At 57.1% G+C, this 19,733-nt stretch overlaps 1 protein-coding gene across 1 annotated transcript in view; it reads right to left on the bottom strand.

Annotated features, from left to right (window-relative positions):
• The window catches only part of EDAR (ectodysplasin A receptor), a 75,333-nt gene that overhangs the window by 20,394 nt on the left and 35,206 nt on the right, over positions 1-19,733 (bottom strand). Inside the window, exons 2-4 of the mRNA XM_002709985.5 lie at positions 3,141-3,209; positions 2,342-2,464; positions 1,613-1,794 (exon numbers count right to left, since the gene is read on the bottom strand). Coding sequence (XP_002710031.1) covers positions 1,613-1,794; positions 2,342-2,464; positions 3,141-3,191 — 356 coding nt within the window. The 5' untranslated portion in view covers positions 3,192-3,209. The remainder of the gene's footprint in view (positions 1-1,612; positions 1,795-2,341; positions 2,465-3,140; positions 3,210-19,733) is intronic.

The following is a 19,733-nucleotide window of genomic DNA, read 5'->3' as shown; positions in this document are numbered from 1 at the left end:
CACACAGTCTCTCCCCCAACACTGCAGCAGCTGGGCGGGAATGAACCAATTCTGGTTCTTCTAACATGAACATTAATCCGGCTGGAGCGCCCACAACGCAATAACCATGGGAACGGAATTAAAGACAGTCCAGCTAGGGAACTCTGACTTTTGCAGCAGTTCCTCAGAGAATCGGCTAGTATCTTCCCTGGTAAAAGCCCGTTGTTTTCTTTCGCGTATTGAAAAATAAGGCTCTCCTGCTTTGACAACTACACCTGAATCACTCGGTGTGCCAGCGACACTGGTGGGGCTGTCCAGCATTTGCAGCATGGAGGGGGGTCTGGGAAACTGGGTAGAGACAGTGGGCAAAACCCCAGAAATGGATTGCGGTGGGAAGTGTGTGTGATATTCAAACCCCCCCCGTGGTTACGGCCACGACCCTCACCTCCACCACCACCCAAACCTATCCCTGTACCATGACGGCTATCACCTCCTCTGTCCCCTGCACCTGCACCTACACCTGCACCACCACCACCACCATCACCTCCTCCACCACTGCACCTCCATCACCCATCACTGCACCCCCTCCTCTGTCCCCTGCACCTGCACCACCACCACCACCCCCACCCCCACCCCCATCCCCATCACCTCCACCACTGCACCTCCATCACCCATCACTGCACCCCCTCCTCTGTCCCCTGCACCTGCACCCCCACCCCCATCACCTCCACCACCATCACCTCCTCCACCACTGCACCTCCATCACCCATCACTGCACCCCCTCCTCTGTCCCCTGCACCATCACCACCATCACCATCACCCCCATCACCATTACCTCCACCACCCATCACTGCACCCCCTCGTCTGTCCCCTGCACCATCACCCCCATCACCTCCACCCCCATCACCTCCTCCACCACTGCACCTCCATCACCCATCACTGCACCCCCTCCTCTGTCCCCTGCACCTGCACCACCCCCACCATCTCCTCCCCGACCTGTGACATCTCATCATCACCATCAGCATCCCCAGCACCTCCATCATCTCCACATCACTACCACCTCCCTGTACCTGCGCCTTCCCTCCATCTCCTCCCCCACACCAGGCTCCCCCACTGCCTTCAGCTGCCATCTGTAGTCCCTGCAAAGTGTTTAGCAATGGTCACCGCTAGCATTTACTTGGGGCAGAGCTAATATGTTCCTCATCTCAGGCACAACTAGCTAATGTCCCCTGCCTGGAAAAAAAAATGAAGGCTTTATCTTGCTTTCAGGCTCATCACGTCTGCTTTTTTCGATACATAACACAATCGTGGTGGGATTATGGACATCAAGTGACTCAAATATGCCTCTTTACAGTTCTACCCTCAGTTTTGCCACCATACTGAAACTGGTACAGTTAACAGTTTTGTGTGGAATTTCAATTTTCCTTTTTCCCCAACACGCTTTACATGCGCTGTCCCACTGCAGGTGTTTAACTGCTGTCTCGCATTTGGGTGACCAGACGATTAACGCCCACTGAAGGGGTCCTGAGTCCTCCCCGGACGCTCCCCACCCCCAGGACTCTACAGGTCCTTGCCCTGGACGCTCAAGACTTTCCGTGCAAGCAGGGTTCTGCTGGGCGGGGCCCCTGCTCACCCAGGCAGGCAGGGCCCACACTCGGCGTCATTCTCCATGTCCCCCGGCGTCAGCACGGTGGCCCGGAAGAAGCCCTCGCAGTCCTTGTGACGCCTGCATATCTGGTAGCCTCCTTTGGAAAACTTCTCCGCTGGGCAGGGGACACAGCCGTAGTCCTCGTCTTTGGTGCCATAGCCGCAGGACTTGGGGAGGCGGACAGAGGACACAGGTGAGTGCGGGCGGACAGGGCCCCCCGGGCCCGGTGACCACCAGGCTGTTGCTTGCAGCTGCTCTCAGACCTGGCTTCCTGTTCTCCCGGCTCCAACCCCGCGCACCCGCCCGGAGCTAAGTTTCTGGAGCACGCCCTCCCTCCGTGTGCCACTTCTCCCAGTCCTCAGGAGCCCCAGGGCAGCCGCTGCTCGTTGGCGCCCCCTGCCTTCCCGCGGGAGAACATTCCAGTCCCACTTCCTAGTCACATGACCCGACGCTCATTTAATCCACGTGGGACGGGAAAGTTGTCCTCCACACACATTGACAAGAACTCCTGGGACATCTGTCCCCAGCGGCTCGGGCGTCCTTCTCCCTGGGCTGCACTTGTCATGGCTCATGCCATCAACCCATGTCCAGGAACCACCCAGCTGGCTTGATGACCTGGGTGACCACTGGCACAGCACTGCTAGCTCAGGGCACAGTGTCGTGGACAGGACCCCCTCCCCCCTGCCACCCCACCAGGGCTCAGCTGCTCCTCACCATGTAGGGCTCCTCCCCTGGTCCACAGGGGGGACACGCGTGGCACAGCCCCGTGGTCTGGTTGTAGTACTCGTTCTCCCCACAGTTGGTGTACTCCGCCCTGGCCGAGCACACGAGGGACACCTGCCACGAAAGAGGGGGGGGATCTGACCACTAGGAAACACGTCCATTTCTCCCGGGGCCCAGAGCCCAAGGGTGGGTCTGCAGGAGGCCCCCTAGGTGCTGGGGGCGGCTTCTCTGTGGGCTCGGTCACTGCAAGGCTCATGTGAGGCCAGCTCCCTGTGACTTGCGGCGAACCAGCCGGGCACGGCCACTGGGCACTGCCCCTCCCCGAAGCCCCCCGCCAGAACCTTCCATCTGTGGCTGCTGCCCGCCCGCGCCCTGGTGTGGGCCTGTTCCACATTCTCATCCCCCACGCCTCTCTTCACTTCTCTCCAAGGTCACGGGTGAGGCAGCCCCTCCCTTGAGCCTGGAGAGCAGTGGCCATGCGGTGCCCCAGCCCAGACTAGCCCAGCCCAGGGGGAGCCGAGTAGATGGGGCCTTTTGCGTCTTTCTCATCAGCCAGGCAAGGGGCTGTGCGTCACAGGGCCATCAAGCACTGGAGGACACTTCTGGCCTCACAGAGGGAGCCCTGGAGTAAACGCGTGTGCTCTGAGCCCCGGGGTAGGGCTCAGGCACGGGCAGGCCAGGTCTGGGCGAGGTGATGCACTCCGGGGGACGGGGCCCGGATGGGAGGCTCCTGCTCCCACCGCTGCCAAGGGGCAGGGTGCAGGCGGGCGAAGTGCCGGGACCTACTCACCACCAGGACAGGGAGCCAGGGCATCCACGCCGAGTCTTCCTCGGGGACCATCTTCAGCCCGGGCCTCACCTGAAAGACACAGCCCTTCAGGACCGGGTGGGCACCGGCGGTGGCCGCCCGCCCCGGCTCCGGCTGCCTCCTCCGTGTCGCCCCGGGAAGCAGGGTGGGAAACAGCCTGCAGCAGGGGTGGAGCTGAGTCTTGTGCCGGGATGGGCTCGGCAGGCAGCCTCGGTGGCTCTTGGCAGCACCGCATGCTTCCTGGAAAGAAGCCCTGGGAGGAAGCCTGGGGCATGAGAGGAGCCGCCTGCCATATCTGGGGTTGGTGGCTAATGGTTCATGTGCTCACGGTTTGGGGCCGGGGCTGTGGCGTAGCGGGTTAAGTCACCGCCTGCAGTGCCAGCATCCCACATGGGCGCTGATTTGAGACCCGGCTGCTCCACTTCCCATCCAGCTCTCTGCTGTGGCCTGGGATAGCAGTGGAGGATGGCCCAAGTGCTTGTGTCCCTGCACTTGTGTGGGAGACCCGGAAGAAGCTCCTGGCTCCTGGCTTCGGGTTGGCGCAGCTCCGGCCATTTCGGCCATCTGGGGGGTGAACCAGCGGATGAAAGACCTCTCTCTCTCTCTCTCTCTCTCTCTCTCTCTCTCTCTCTGCCTCTCCTTCTCTCTCTGTGTAACTTTCAAATAAATAAATAAAGGAAGTGTTAAAAAATGTGCTCACAGTGTGAGAAAATGTGTCCTTCCACAAGCCTCAAATATCAGGTGCCCCAGGCTGGTCCTGATTCTCGGACTCAGCACAGGGCCCTAGGAACATGCGAGGAACGGGCCTGGCCCTTCGCTCTGGCTTGGCCAGCGCCCCCCCCCCCCTTGGGAGGGTCTTCCCTCTCCCCATGAAGAATGCTCATCCATCAGAGAGAATGTATAATTTTAGAACTGAGAGAACAAAAGTCCAGAGAGGTTAAGCGACTTGCCTAAGGTCACACAGCAACGTCACAAACAGAGGACAGCCACCAGGCACCAGACACTTGGCCGACCACCACAGTAACTCGCTGCTTTACAGGGGGAGGGGCGTTTTCTCACTCGCCCAGTGGGAGATCTGTGTTTCCATCAGAGCAAGCTGATCCACGAGTTGGGCACTGATCAGCTCAGCTCTACAAAGAGACACCAAGTTCCCTTCCCCAGGGCCACGCTAGGTTGCTGTTGCCTTGCATTGACAGACAGAGGCTAGGTATGTGCGGCGTCTTCTGGAACCCACCGCTGATTTATACCAACAGTCACCCTGGGCCTTGGGAGCCCCCAGCAGGCCCTTGTCCTTATGGAGTCAACCTGGTCGTGGAAACCAGCGATTCCCAAAGCAGACACAAAAAAGGCAGGAGACCCTGGGAATGGGGGATCCGCCGGCTCCCTCCCAGCCCTGAACCTTGTCCCTGTCCCATCCTAAAGGCATGAGGGAGACTGTTTATCGGAAGAAAAGAAATTAAGTTGGAGAAAGAGGGGAGAGCTTTATAAGTCAGGAGTCAGGGCATGGCTGGCTGTGACGGGGCAGGGGCTGGGGGAGACAGAGGCACCCAGACAATCTTTCCTGAAACATCTGGGACTTCAGGCTTTGCTGGGTGAGAGTTTCAGAGAGAGAGGCTGGATTACAAACCAGGCCGGGCCTTAAGGAAGTGCACTTGCACCCAACAAGGGCCAAGAAAAAGTCTCTGGAGCGTCAGTGCCTGAGCGCCCCCTCGGGGCTCCACAGCAGGTGCACGCCTATGACCGCACGTGTGAAGCCTTCCACTGCACAGAGATGGGTCCCAGTGACTCCCATTAAACATCCGGGGAAGACTGGCAGGGTGCGGGGGCCACGTGGTGCTGGCTGTGTGACTGGGAGAAGAGGGAAAGTGGGTGCCCTGGGGTTAGCAGTGCGCCTCCTAGGTTGCTGTAGGAGCCGGCGGCCCTGGGGCTAGCCGGCCGGGGAAGAGTGCCCAGCTCTGGGGCGTGCAGGCTCCCCCTGTGGGAGCCTCGCTCAGGGAGCTCCATCCCGAGGGCTTCCGGAGTCTCTTGGGCTACAAAAGCTGCCTTTTTCCACGCCCTACCTCACCGCCCGCACCTCAGTGCTGCGTTCCCCTCTCCGGAAAACACTCACCGGGCTGGGGCAAGATGGACGCACGCACTGCAGCCACCAGCCGTGAACTCGCTGAGAGCGTTCCTTCTAGCAAGGGCAAGCTGGGGCAGGCAGTGAGGGGCAGCCAGGAAGGCAGCGCCGCCAGGGTGCAGGGGCCGGTGCCACAAAGGCCGGCACGGCAGTGCAGTGCGCTGGGACAGGCTCTGTCAGCCCCCCACCCCGCCCCCACCCCAGCCTGGCCTTCAGCACCACAGGGTTAGCAAAGGTGGGCTCCCTAGCAGCGCGGTCCGCAGCCTGGAGGCCTTCCAAGCACCTAATAATGGCTTCTCACTTAATTGGCTTCTAATTATAGCTGAGTCCCGGAGGGTTTCCCTGACACACTGGGGAGCGCTGGGCCTGCCGCACCCGCACCCATGGTGTCAACCAGGAGCATTTAGTCGAGGGCTCATTAACACTCTTCCCAAGTAAACCCAAAGAGACAAAAGCAAAACAAATAAATAGACAAAGTGAAACAAAAAGTCTGCGGCTTTGGATATATTTTTGCTATTGTTGCCAAGTCTCAGGGAGCGGTAGTCGCTGTTGGGGAGGGGAGCTGGGGGCAGCTCCCTCGCGTGGATCCTGCGTCTGAGGACTTCCCAGTGCCAGCACCCCTGCCCATGAGCAAGGGGCGTCCTCCCTGCCTCGTGCTGGCTCTGAGTCCCTGTCATTTGATGGCCACAGCAAGATGGGCTTCTACTCACAGACACAGTCCTTTTCAGGGATGGGCAAAGTGCTGCCCACAGGGGACTCAGCCCCCCCCCCCCCATCGATGTACACCTGTCCCTTGTATGTTTCCATGATACAACAGGGATTCTTCCTCCACCCAGCCCTTTGCAGACAAGGTGGGCTGGCCCAGCTCCCACCGGGAGTCCCCCCCTCCCCATCTCGACTTCCCTGCCTCTGGGCCTCTCCCTCCTCCACCCCAGTTCCAAGGACACAGCGCACAAGGGCTGAGCCTCCCTCAGCCAAGAAGCCTCATCTAAAATTCTCAGAGATCCGAAGCTTTTGGAAATCCTGACATAAATGCTCAAAAAGTTTCCGATTCCGGCGCGTCTTGGATTTCGATATTTGGATGAGGGCTGTTTTGGTGAAACCCGTGCACGTGCTCCCAGATTGGAGAACCGGGGAGTCTGAAACACTCTGGTCCCCAGCATTTAAGATAAAGGGTGTTAAAGCCTGGTGTAGACCCACGCAGTTGGGCCCGGAGCTGCCCTCTTACCCCTGCCATGGGCCGGTCCAGCCTCTCTTCCTCTCCCCCTGGCCAGGAGTAGCCCAGATCCCCTTCTCCCAGTCCATGGTCAGCGTGCAGAAGTCGCTCAGTCTGCCCAGCCCTGCGCTGCAGAAGGGGACCTTGTTCTAGAACACCCAAGAGCTGGCCGGGAATGCAGTCTCAGGCTGCCCAGGTCCACTGCCTGGAAATCTGTGTTTCATCCCGATCTGCTGGTGCCTTGGTGCACACTGAGGCTTGAGAGTGCTGGCTGGCTGGCCGCCCGGGGCTGGGGCTTCATGTATACATTTTTTTTAAAAAATTAATATGCTTGACATCATGTGTGACTTTTCAGTCTTTTGTTTGTTTGTAAGATTTATTTATTTATTTGAAAGTCAGAGTTACACAGAAAGAGAAGGAGAGGCAGAGAGAGAGAGAGAGAGAGAGAGAGGGGTCCTCCCTCTTCTGGTTCACTTCTAGTTGGCCACAACAGCCAGAGCTGCACCGATCCGAAGCCAGGAGCCAGGAGCTTCTTTCAGGTCTCCCACGTGGGTGCAGGGGCCCAAGAACTTGGGCCATCTCCTACTGCTTTCCCAGGCCACAGCAGAGAGCTGGATTGGAAGTGGAGCAGCCGGGACTCGAACCAGTGCCCATATGGGATGCCGGCACTGCAGGCAGTAGCTTAACCTGCTACGCCACAGCACCCGCCCCTCGTGTGTAATTGAATTCCCCTTGGGAACCCGGAGAGACGGCGTTAGCTGGCTCTCCCCCTCATGAACCCTCAGCCTCTTCCCAGGAATAGAGCTAAATGCGACGGCGTAAATTAGCTCCTTGATTCACTTATTGATTGCTTATCCAACAAATATGAGCACGTGAGCGTCTCAAAACATGTGTGGGCTGCTGTGAACGTCCGTGCTCCTCTAGCCACACGGGGCCCAGATTATCTTTGGGGTGCTCGGCAGGCACCCTAACAGACGGAGGCCTGTCACCGGCCCACCCAGCTCCTGGGGAGCCGGCCTGTGCCGTGGGAGGTCGCTGGGGCTCCCAGCCCACCCAGCCACACCCGCCCGTCCTCTGCTGCCTGCCAGGCCCTGGTCTCCTCCAGGAGGAGCTGTGGGGAGGCTGCTGGTGGCCTCCTCCTCCCCACACCCCCCCCCCCACCCCAGGATGCCTCAGCCTCCCCAGGAGGCCCCCACTTCCCTCCAACAAAGATAGACCTTCATTCCCCACCAGGGGCTGCGAGGTCATCATGGGAGCAGCTGACAGCACTCCCATCTTGATGTGATTTATGGCTGGGAGCATGGTGGGGGGGGGGTGCTAATTAATGTGAGATTGTGAGGAGATTAGGTCACTCTGTTCCACTGCGGGAGGAGGGGAGCCGGGGAGGGGCCCAGGGCTCGGTGGCACTGGCTGGAGACTCAGTGATTTTGGAACGAGGGTCCCCCCCTTAGCCAGTTGGCGCAGGGCCTCACAGATCAAAAGACCACTCCAGCTGAGTAGCCAGCAGGGCAGAGGGGCCAGACACAGGGGCCCTGGGCTGGCCAGGCCCCGGAGGGCACTGATCCCAAGCCAGGAGCCAGGAGCTTCTTCCAGGTCTCCCACATGGTGCAGGGGCCCAAGGACTTGTGCCATCTTCCACTGCTTTCCCAAGCCATAGCAGAGAGCTGGGTCAGAAGAGGGGCAGCCAGGACTTGAACCTGCGCCCATATGGTATGCCGGCACTGCAGGTGGCAGCTTTACCCGCTAGGACACAGTGTCGGCCCCAAACATTTTATTTTAAATGTTGTTTATTTGAGAGGCAGTCACACACAGAAGAAGAGAGAGAGAGAGAGCGCGAGAGAGCGCTACCATCTACTGCTTCACTCCCCAGATGCTCTCAATGGCCAGGGCTGGGCCAGGCTGAAGCCAAGAGCACCCTCATGGGTCTCATCTTACTTGAGTCATCACCTGCTGCTCCCCTGCCCCCAGCGTCTGTCTCAGCAGGCAGCTGCAGTGAGGGGTCAGCTGTGGGTTGTGGGCATCCCAAGCACCCTTCTAACCACTGGGCCAAATGCTCGCTTCTCATTGGTTTGTTTTCCTGGAAATAATGCACAGGAAACCATAGCTGTCCTTGCACACATAAAATCAATAAAATGCAGAACGCATTCACTTGGTTCAGCATACTCCTAGGATGTGCGTGGGGCTGTTTAGAGTTCCAAGTGGACTGGCTGCTCTCAGCAGAACCCAGACAGGCAACAGAGAGCGAGGGAACTCGTGGTGGAAAGCATCCGTCCGAGTTCATCTTCCTGGCTGCCTCGGCTTTCCCGTCAGTCTTATTTCCCCGCCTATACACCAGTGAGGACGCCAGGAAGTCCAGTGCACAGCCAGGGCCCAAGGCCTCCTGCCACACCAGCCTCCTCACCCCTGTGCGTCACACGGGTCTCTCACGCCCGGCCTGTGTTACTGCACGGGTGTGCAGGCCTTGGTGCAGAGGCTGGACGAGGCAGCGGCTCCCTGCAGCAGCTGGCGTGGAGTGGGGTGTGCGGTGTTGCCGCCAGCGGTGAGAAGGGCGCGTCTGGCCAGCAGCCCCGCAGCAGGTCAGGGCATCACGGCTGTCCAAGTCCAGACTTCCCGTCGGGAAGGGGCAGGGTCGCAGTCTCATTCCACAGGCTGCCTCGGAGCTGAGTCTCCCGTAAGCCAGGACCAGGCAAGCTTGGGAAACCACCCCTACTTTCTTGCCTCATCAACACCCAGGGAAAGTGTTTCAGGGTGGAGCCAAGGACGTGATCCTCACTGAAATGCATTGCTTTAAATGACAAATGGAAGCTTTACTATCAACATAAATATATCAACACGCAATTTTGCTGAGACTAAATGGCAGCCACTCCACAGCCCTCAGATCTGTGATGTCCATCCCTGCACTGGTCCACCTGTCAGAACATCTGCCCATCCATCCGTCCATCTCTCCATCTGTCCATCCATCCATCACCCACCCACCATCATTTCCTCTGTCCCTCTGTCTAGTCTTCTCTGTCTGTCCACGTGTGTAATATTTATTGAGCTGAACAACAAGCACATCAGCACAGTTCTTGCCGGTGCAGCCTCATCACCACGTGAGAGGCAAACCCTGAGACGGGGTTGCAAATGGGTGCAGCAGGAGCCCATGGGTGCCGCGGGGTGGGGTGGGGAGGCCAGGGAGACTGCACCTGACCCCAAGCAGGATGGGTGTCCAGCAGTTAGCCAGGAAACACATGGAAAAGGAGAGAAAAAAGAAGAGGAAGCAGTATGGGCCAGGGCTGGCGCGTCCCATGTGGGACAGTGTGTCCCCTCTAGGGTCACTGCTCTGTCGTCCTCTCTTAGCCACAGGTGAAGGAGTTATTTCCTCAGAGGCTCTGTGGTGGGATCACAGGTCTTTCCTGTTGCCTGCCAAGGGGCTGCTGTGCCCAGCGCCCCCTCAACTCTTGTCCTCTGTTCTTGGCTGTCACACTTGGAGGGTGTTTGCAAAGTGACGCTCTCAGCCCATCTGTCACCTCCCTCCCCGCCTCACTCTTCCCCTGGCCCCAGGACACTCAGTGTGATGGAGATGTGGCACCTGTGTGCCCATCACACACCGTCCTCGAACCGATGGTACAAGACACATGGCCGCAGTCCCAGACCGGCCAGCTGGCCAGCGGATGCTGCTCCCCTGGCGACAGCGGCCTCCAAGGAAGGGAAGCCCAAGAAGCTGAACTGCCTCCTGTGCCAACAGGGCAGCAAGGAGGCGCGGAAATGACTGCTGTCATTATGCAGCACCCCCAGGGGCCAGCCAAGGGCTTGCTGCTCCTCTGAGGAGGGTGATTGTGGGTAATTTAGAGGCTCCCACCTGGGTGGTGGAGGCCCCCTGGGCTGCCTCTGAAGGGGGCTGAGGGCATGAGAGGGCCAAAGGCATGCAGCTCCCGCCTGCCCACCGCCGCACTCCCCTCTCCCCACGTATAAAGGAAAAGGGGAAGGGGGGGGGGGCTCGTGTCTGGCCTGACTCTCAAGGCTCATCTTCTGCACCGGCCGTCTGGCCCCACGGCCAGCTAGCGTGAGGGTGCAGCTGTCCGGGTGCAGGGTGAGCAAGAAGCTGCTTCGGAGCGCACAGGGAATAAGGGCTGCCCGTGCCCGGCAGGCGACGCGCTGCCCACGGCGGCCCAGGTGTGGGCTGGCGCGGTCACGTGGGAGTCGGCTCTCAATGATGCAAGTCCTGTTCTCAGCCTCTGCATGTCTCCCAGAGCCTGTGGGTTTACTCCCCTGGTGAATGCTGCATTTTTTTCTTAATATTCTTACTGCTAAGACTATAATTTTAAAAATAACCAGCTTTATTGAGGTGTAATTAACGCACAATAAAATTCACACATTTCCAGTGTCCACGTCGATGACTATGGCAATGCATGCCCTGTGCAGCCCACTCCTGACCCACTTTCATCGGGCTGCCTCCAGTCCAGTTTTCGTCACTGGAGATTAAAGCAGATTTTGCATCTTCCAGACTTTCCTATAAACGATTCGTGCAATTGGCTTCTCTCCTGGACAGAACACCTGTGATTCATCTGTGTTGTGAGAACTGGTGGTTTGTTTCTTTTTTAAATTGCTGAATAGTATTCCATTGCATTAATAAGCCACAGGGTCCATCTATGCACCGCTCACTTGTGTTCTGCTTGGGTTACACTTGACAAGTGGCTTTCGGTTGTTTCCTGGGCCTGGGGTGGTCCGGACGTTGCATCTGATGTAGGTAGGTTCTCAGGGGGCTTCTGTCTCCTGCACCTCCCGGAGGCCAGCCCTTGTGCGGGAAGGAGGCAGCCACCCCTCTGGTCTCGGATTCCCAGTGCTCCCTCCCCAGGTCCCCCGGGGAACTGCACCCACCCTGCCAGCTGGCAGTGGCCATGGATGTTACATAGGAGGGTATTTCAAAATATTTCAAAAAGTTCATGAAGAACAGAATTTTTCAATTTTTTAAAAACTGGAACTCATGCAGTGTTTTCCCCTAATACACATTTTTTTAAATGAAGTTTTGGGAGTGCAAACCCCTTCCCACACCAGCCACGGATGGGTGCTTAGGGGAAGAAAAGTGGCCATGTGGGTCCAGGGCTCCCCTCAGGGAACACTTTCCCCAAAGTCACTTTGGAAAGATTGCTGGAGTGCAGGGGGAGCCGCAGCTTGCTCGCCACGAAGCTCACCCCCGGCGCATTCCCCCTGCAGCACGTGCAACGGCTCAGAGGAGAAGCCAAGACAAGCGTTGTGTGTGGTCCTCACTTCCGGCAAGCTGCCGTCCTGCTCCAGGTGCCCCAGGGCCGGGCCTCCTCCCAGCACAGGAAGCAACCTGGGCGTTCAGCAAGGGCGGGCAGCAGGTGACCTGTCGGCAGGTGCAGGTTTATTATCAGGGGATGGTGGGCAAAACTGCCCCCGGGAGGGAGCCGGCATCAGCCGCCGTCCCCATCAGCTGGGGAAGCTGCAGCCTCGTGTGACGGGCATTGGGAGAACGCCTGGGAGACTTCTTGGATTTTTTTCAAGGCTTCTGTGCGTGGGAGTGACACCTGCAGGGGTGTCTGCTGTGGGCAGGAGTCCCACCTCTCGGCTGGAGAGTGTTTCTGGAGGCCTACCTAAGCCAGACTGCTCATCAGCCCTCTGAATGTCAGGCCTCCCGGTTTAATCCTTGCAGTCTGGGAAGGCTCAGAGAGGCTGCGTGACTTGCCTGAGGTCACACAGAGACAGAGCTGGGGCCTTTGGACATGGCCTCAGGGACAGGGGTCTGGGAACCGCAGACAAGGGCTAGGCACTAACAGGAACCAGTGGGTAAAGGGCCGGGCTCAGAGCGGGGTTTCGTCCCACCCCTGCGGACCTGTGGTAGCGGGACGATTCCGGAGGGGGCCAGCGTCCCTCTGCCCCCTCCCTTCCCAGGGAGGCCTCACTTGGGGGGTCGCCGATGAGTGAGGCTGAGGCGGAGACTCCTCCACTGCCTCCCACGCCCCAGCGGCCTTTGAAGATTTCTGGAGCATCCCTCTTATCTCTGCTCCCCTTTCAACATCAAGGCAGCCGAGCTCCAAGGCACAGCCGTGGCGGTTGGGACTCCCATGGAGCGTTCACGCCCCAGAACTTCAGGGTGGCGTGCATGCCGGGGGTGGGGGGACCCTCAGCCGCAGCCCTGCCTTCGTGAGCTTGAGTGGAGAGGACTTTGCTTGCTCCCAAGCAGATGACGGTCTCTGTGTCCCCGGTCCCGGGATTAGATCTCCCCTGCCCGACCCAGCCTCGCTGGCCTGCACAGAACCCAGCACAGCGGCGGCAGTGTCTCAGCAGGAAGGTGACCTGGAGGGCACAGGCCTATAAATAACCACCAAGTGTCCCCTTCAGAGAGGACTTTACACCCCCCCCCAAGTTCGAGTCCCAGCATGAAGTGAGCACCTCGTAAATTTGGATCCTTCCTGTCAAACTCAGGGTCTCGTTCTACCGGTTTGAAAGAGAAATTGTTTTTCTTCCTTTGCTTTCAAGTTCAGCGCCGGGAAGGCCTGCAGGAGGGCAGATCCCACAGCACACGCCATGTCCATGCAGCCAGGACAGCTGCCCACCTGCCCAGGATGTGTTCAGAGCCCTCAGCGCTCGGGCTCAGCAGCTTGGGAGCAAAGCTTCTTATTCCTGGCTTCAATCGGTTACGTGGCACATCAGTGGGTGCAGCTACACCCCATTCGTCCCCTTCCTCCCTGAGCACCCTTGTTCAAGAAGAACTGGAAAGCAGGCTCACTGTCCCGGCTGTGACGGGCAGTGGCAAGTCCGAACAATCTAGAACCAACACGACGGGCTGTCACCCGCTGTCGGCAGGAGATGTCGGGGCAGGGCGTGTGGTCTGTTTCCTCTGGCCTGGTGTGTGGCGTCCCCGCACATGTGGTCACGGGGGTCTGTCTCTGCTACATGCTGTCTGCTCTCTGGGCCCGGGGCGGGCTCAGCAGCCTCCTCCCTTGCGCCCTGGTGTGTGGGCACAGCTGGGCTGCCCCGAGCCAGGACCTTGGCCTTGTGTTTCCTGAGTCTTGGTTGCCTCGCAGGAGGGAGACAGGCACTCCTCTGCCCGTTTCCCAGAGGGCAAAGCATCACAGTTTGAGGTCCTGAGTGCACCGTGCACGAGCACAGTCCTCTGTTGGAGGGTGAGATTTTCCTGCAGAGAGTGGAAAACAGTCTGGCACGGCAGCATCTCATGGAGCTGATTCCGCTGCCTCTTGCCTGATGGGGCCGCTGTTCTCACGGGGCTCTGGGCTCTGGGAAGGGAATGTTCTTGCACTTGCTAGCGCCCACCAACCCCTGCTGAGCTAAGTGCCAGAGACGGGGCCAGCATGGGGCGGTGCCGCAGGACCAGGCACCGGCTCCGGGTGCACGGACCGGGACCAGGGCCGCAGGGCTCCTGCAATGCAGGTAAAGGAGCTGTGACACGAAAACAGGTCACAGGGAGTGACTCCAGCGCAGAGGCCACGCTCCCCACCCCGAGGCCCAGGGCATCCTTGCTGGTTCACAGCTGGATGGTTCCCATGGGAGAAAGGTGCCAAGTTTCCACAGTCACCGAATTATACCAGTCTGGAAACTTTAAACCCTGGCCCATGGGGCCGGCACTGTGGCGTAGCGGGTAAAGCTACCGCCTGCAGTGCTGGCATCCCATATGGGTGCCGGTTGGAGTCCCGGCTGCTCCACTTCTGATCCAGCTCTCTGCTGTGGCCTGGGAAAGCAGTGGAAGGTGGCCCAAGTTCTTGGGCCCCTGCACCCATGTGGGAGACCCAGAAGAAGCTCGTGGCTCCTGGCTTTGGATTGGCCCAGCTCCAGCAGTTGTGGCCATTTGGGGAGTGAACCAGTGAATGGGAGACCTCTCTCCTCTCTCTCTCTCTCCCTCTGCCTCTCTGTAAATCTGCCTTTCAAGCAAATAAATAAATCTTTAAAGAAAACCAAAACACACCTGGCCCATGCCGTCTATTTGCAGTAGTACAGGGTGGAACTTGTGGACCCCCGAGCATGCGGGGAGTCATGGCCTTGGGTACTCATGGGGCTGCCTGCTGGTGGGGCGGCCCCGTCCACGGGTGCCATGGAGCGTGGGTCCCTGGCGCACGGCGTGTGGGGCTGAGCCCTCTCTCTCTCTCTCTCTCTCAGGGCCCAGAGGGCACGTCTCACTCGGAGTCAGCTTTTACTAGGTGTTTCATATGCATCTCGCTCCTCTAGCAGCTCGAGTGCCACCTCTTTCTTTATTCCCATGCCCAGAGCCCTCAAGAGATGCCAAAGTGTTTGGAACTGGATTTATACTGGCACTAAAGTAAAATTAAATTTAAACAAAACTAAAGCCTCGAGAACTGTTAATTTATTAAATTCTTAAAAAGGGGCTGGTGTCTTAAGGAGAGCCGTTAGAGGTCTGGCAGAAGGAATACCATTTGGCTTCTTTTCGCTGCCAGTGTTTTAACTGCTGACCATGAAGAATGCCAGGAAAAAGCACGGGAATGATCGGAAAGTGAAAAAGCAAGTAACTTCAAAAATTGAGAGGGGCCGGCGCGGTGGCATAGCAGGTAAAGCCACTTCCTGCAATGCTGGCATCTCCTATGGGCGCCAGTTTGAGTCCTGGCTGCTCCACTTCTGATCCAGCTCTCTGCTATAGTCTGGGAAAACAGTAGAAGATGGCCCAAGTGCTTGGGCCCCTGCACCTGCATGGGAGACCTGGAAGAAGCTCCTGGCTCCAGATGGGCCCAGCTCTGGCCATTGCGGCCAACTGGGGAATGAACCAGTGGATGGAAGACCTCTCTCTCTCTCTCTCTCTCTCTCTCTCTCTCTCTCTCTCTCTTTCTCTGCCTCTCCTTCTCTCTCTGTGTAACTCTGACTTTCAAATAAATAAATAGATCTTAAAAAAAATTGAGGTGTATTTCTTCCAAAACGCCATGGATTCCAAGTGGATAATCCAATGGACTACAACTCGGCTGGGAGACGGACGACATTGTGACAGATACGACAGTGAGGGCGAGCTGGAGGATGCTACGCCCAGTGCAACGAGCACGTCACGAGGGACAGGCACTGTGTGGGGCTTCAGTGCGGGGGAGTGGAATGGGGGTGCCCAAGGATAAGGACACTTATCCTTCCTCTATGTAAAAGGCGATTCAACCTAGCTAATGATTCGCAGCCCACGGTGTGTTCTGCCACTGCACGGGCGCTGGGAGTGTCAATCCTTGGTATGAAGGAATCAGCGGTCTGGGGTGCCTGCCAGGAGCTCACTGTCCCCGGGGACAGCCTGGCCCTCCTCCTAGCGGAGCTACATGGCACCGTGGACGTGTTCCAGGTGCTACGGCACAAATGCGGGCACCTGTGTGCTCCCTGTCTCCCTTCTCTGAGTCGCAGGCTCTGCAGGGACACCCGACACTCAGGCTCCGTGTGGCAGTGACAGTGTCTCAGCTGACCCCCCAGCATGGGCCCAGGGCTTGCAGGAGATGGGGGTGGAGGCTCAGTGAAGTCTCGTGGTGCTGAGTCGTGCACAGAAACCTCCCAGAAACTGATGTCAAGAAAATTGGGAGCAACACTTAATTCCTTTTCTTTTTTTTAAGGATTTGTTTTTATTGGCTTGAAAGGCAAAGTGATAAAGGCAGGGAGAGACAGAGAGTGAGGATGAGACCTTACATCTGCTGACTCACTCCCCAGATGGCTGCAGCAGTTGGTGCTGGCCGGGCTGAAGCCAGGAGCCTGGAATTCCATCTGGGTCACCCACGTGGGTGCAGGGGCCCCAGCACTTGGGCCATCTCCCGCTGCTTTCCCAGGTGCATTAGCAGGGAGCTGCATCAGAAACAGAGCAGCTGGGACTTGAACTGGTGCTACAATGCTCCAGATACTTGGTGCCAGCAGGCAACAGCTTAACCCAACGCACCACAATGCCAGTCCCAACACACAATTCTTAACGGGCTGGCTCTCTGGCCACAGGTCACTTAATATACTAAAAGCGAAAGTGTGAAGGGGTGAGCGGAAGATGCTACTGTCCACGTAGAGCCCCTTACGACCGCCTCTCTGTGGTCTGCGTTCCTTGGTCCTCACCACGGTAGCAGCGGCCGCACTCCTGGGGCTCCTCCAAGGCTCCACACGGCGTGCACACACACCGGTGTCCACTTACGTTATTACTGGCTGTCTCTGTGTGCGAGAGTAAGAATTGTTTCCCATGCTTTCTTCTTCATACTTTATACCGCCTGACTTTTAAAAATTACGAGTATAGGTTATCTCTAACAAAAGCAAGGAAATGGTCTAAAGAACGAAGCAGGAGTTGGGGTTGTGGTGCAGCAGGGTAAGCCACCTCCTGGGATGCTGGCCCCCCGTGCTCGAGCACCGATTTCAGTCCTCGCTATGCTGCCTCGGATCCAGCTCCTTGCTAATGCACGCGCGAAAGCAGCAGAAGATGGCCCAAGCACCTGAGCCCCTGCCACTCACATGGGAAACCCAGCTGGAGTTCCTGGCTCCTGGCTTCAGCCTGACCCAGCCCTGGCTGTTGCAGGTATTTGTGGAGTGAGCCAGTGCATGGAAGAACTCCCCTTTCTCTCTGTTTTGGCTTGTCACTCTACCTTTCAAATAAATACAAATAAACCATAAAAAAAGAGAAAAAAGTGTGGTATGAATTCTCTCTCTCTCTCTCTCTCTCTCTCACACACACACACACACACACACAGACACAGTATCTGAAGATCTTGCTTTTCAGTTAGCAGAGACTGTGGCCTGGCCAACCCTGCTCACACATGATGACTGGCAGGTTTACAGTGAACCTGGTGCACCTGATCACTCTTTGAAACTGCCATCCTAGGGGCTGGTGCTATGGCGCAGTGGGTTAAAGCCTACAGTGATGGCATCCCATATGGGTGCCATTTCGAGTCCCAGCTGCTCTTCTTCTAATCCAGCTCTCTGCTGTGGCCTGGGAAAGCAGTAGAAGATGGCCCAAGTGCTTGGGCCCCTGCACTCGTGTGGGAGACCTGGGAGAAGCTCCTGGCTCCTGGCTTTGGATTGGTGCAGCTCTGGCCATTGCGGTCATTTGGGGAGTGAATCAGCAGATGGAAGACCTCTCTCTCTCTCTCTCTCTCTACCTCTCTCTGTAACTCTGTCTTTCAAATAAATAAAATAAATCTTAAAAAAAGAAACTGCCATCCTCTGGCAGCCTTCAGCCTTAGAAACCAGCTTCCAGAGCAGCACCTGACTCGTGATAACTTCCTCATGAAGACTTTTCCCTCCGAAGATTGCGAGGCGATTCCTGCACCGCTTGAGGTTAAAGGACTGGGTTGGGGCTGCGGAATGCAGTCCCCCCAACCAGAGTCTGGAGGTCACTAGGTGACTCTCTCTCTCCCTGCAGCCCCATATGTGCTATGGAAAACAGAAGCGCTCATTCTCCCCAAAGCAAGACTCCGCTGAAATAAGTACGTATGCAGCCTGTGATTCACCAGGGCTCGGTCTCCTTGGTGCCCCTGAAGCAGGCCTTGGCGGGCACTGACCTCAGGATGACACCGCCCTCCCAAACCCAAGATTCTGTGAGCACCTTGGGGCCAGCGCCCTCATTTCCTGACGTTTTTGAAGGAACTGGAGAGTAGGGAGAACTGGTCTCTCCGGATCTCTGGAGCTGGGCGCAGTAACCTGGACAGACAGTGCATCCCGGGTGGTATACTCTGAGCTCTGCCTGTGCCTGGGTGCCGAGGGAGGGACGCTCAGGGTGTGAAGGAGACGCCAGCTGGGAGGGGAGCTAGGGTTCATGGGGACAGGCCCAGCCCGGCAAGGCAGAGTGCGTGGCTTCCCTCTCACAGGTGCACTTCCTCATGTATGTCTTTTAGCAACATATGTGGTTCAACTTCAGAGTCTGCAACTTCCTGGTGATAGGAATGGATATGCAAATCACACGTTCAAGCACATTAACCCATACAAACAGAATGTCTGGTAGATTACACAGGACGTCAGCGCTTGGTTATAGAACAGCTTTGTTTCAGATGGCTTTGCTCACCTGTTCAGTGTTCCGAGAGCAGAGTGCCCCCCGCCCCCACATCATGCCACGAGCCTCTGTGTGTGCACCACCTGTGTCTACCATGATCTCTGCTCTGCTGGAGCTGCCTGCCAGCCCTCTCCAGGTCGTCACCCTTGCCCCTTCCTGGGTCAGATTTCCTGGAGCTGGATTTTTAACTCACAGTGCTGAAAGGGCAAGGCTTGGGGATCAATACCATGTGCAGAGAGGGGAGCTGGCTGCAACACAGCCCCAGCAGAGGGACAGCCCTGCAGAGTTATCCGGAACCAGGCCCCTGCACCTGCACATCCATGTGGCACTGGGTGTGGGCTGTCTCCTGGAAGCGGGTGTGACCCTGGATGATCCTTGTGCTAACTGAAGGTGAGCTTTGGGATGCTTGGAAGGAAACCAATATAAAACACATCTTTGGAAGGGTGTGAGTCTTACAGAACTCTAATGGATGCTTGAAATTCATTCTCCCAAATCCTACATGCACCCTGTTTATCACCCTGCGTGGACACTGACACACGGAAAGATCACGTCATTTAGAGGAGCAGCTCTGGACCAGGACGGGGGCTTGGGTAGGACATTCACTAAGGGCTTCTATTTCACCAACTGTAAAATATCATATAGATTCTTTTTTCCCCCAAAGATTTATCTATTTATTGGAAGGAAGAAAGAGAGAGAGAGAGAGTGAGAGAGAGAGAGATCTTCCATTTGGTGATTCATTCCCCAAATGGCCCTAATGGCCAGGGCTGGAGCAGGCTGAAGCCAGGAACCAGGAGCTTCTTCCAGTCCCCTACATGGGTGGTAGGGGCCCAAGCACCTGAGCTATCCTCTGCTGCTTTCCCAGGAACACCAGCAGGGGCTGAATCGGAAATGGGTCAACCAGCGGTTAAACCAGTACTCATGTGGGATGCTAGCGGCACAGGTCATGTCTTAATCCACCATGCCACAACACAGCTCCTATATAAATAATTTCTAAAGGGTTTACATTCCTACCAGTCCATGAGGTTTTCTTAGATCTCCTGCATGCAGTGAAAGTCCTTAGCAACACAATATTAGAACTACTTTATTATATTGCAGTTATAGCCCAATTAACTCAACAGATATTTTTACTGTCCAAGAGGCTATTGAGGTACTAGATTACAGACAGAATGGCCTTTGAGGTGCCTACAGTCTAATAAGGGGGCTTACGCAGTACACAAATGTTTGTGAAGGCAGGACCACGAATGTTTTCATAAAGGAGCACAAATTTGGGCTTTTCCTTGTTATTTCTCA

This window comes from Oryctolagus cuniculus, chromosome 2, assembly GCF_964237555.1.
Source record: "Oryctolagus cuniculus chromosome 2, mOryCun1.1, whole genome shotgun sequence".
In the NCBI taxonomy this organism is placed as follows: domain Eukaryota; kingdom Metazoa; phylum Chordata; class Mammalia; order Lagomorpha; family Leporidae; genus Oryctolagus; species Oryctolagus cuniculus.
The sequence above is the reverse complement of the archived record's forward strand: the minus strand, read 5'-3'. Positions and strand labels throughout refer to the sequence as shown.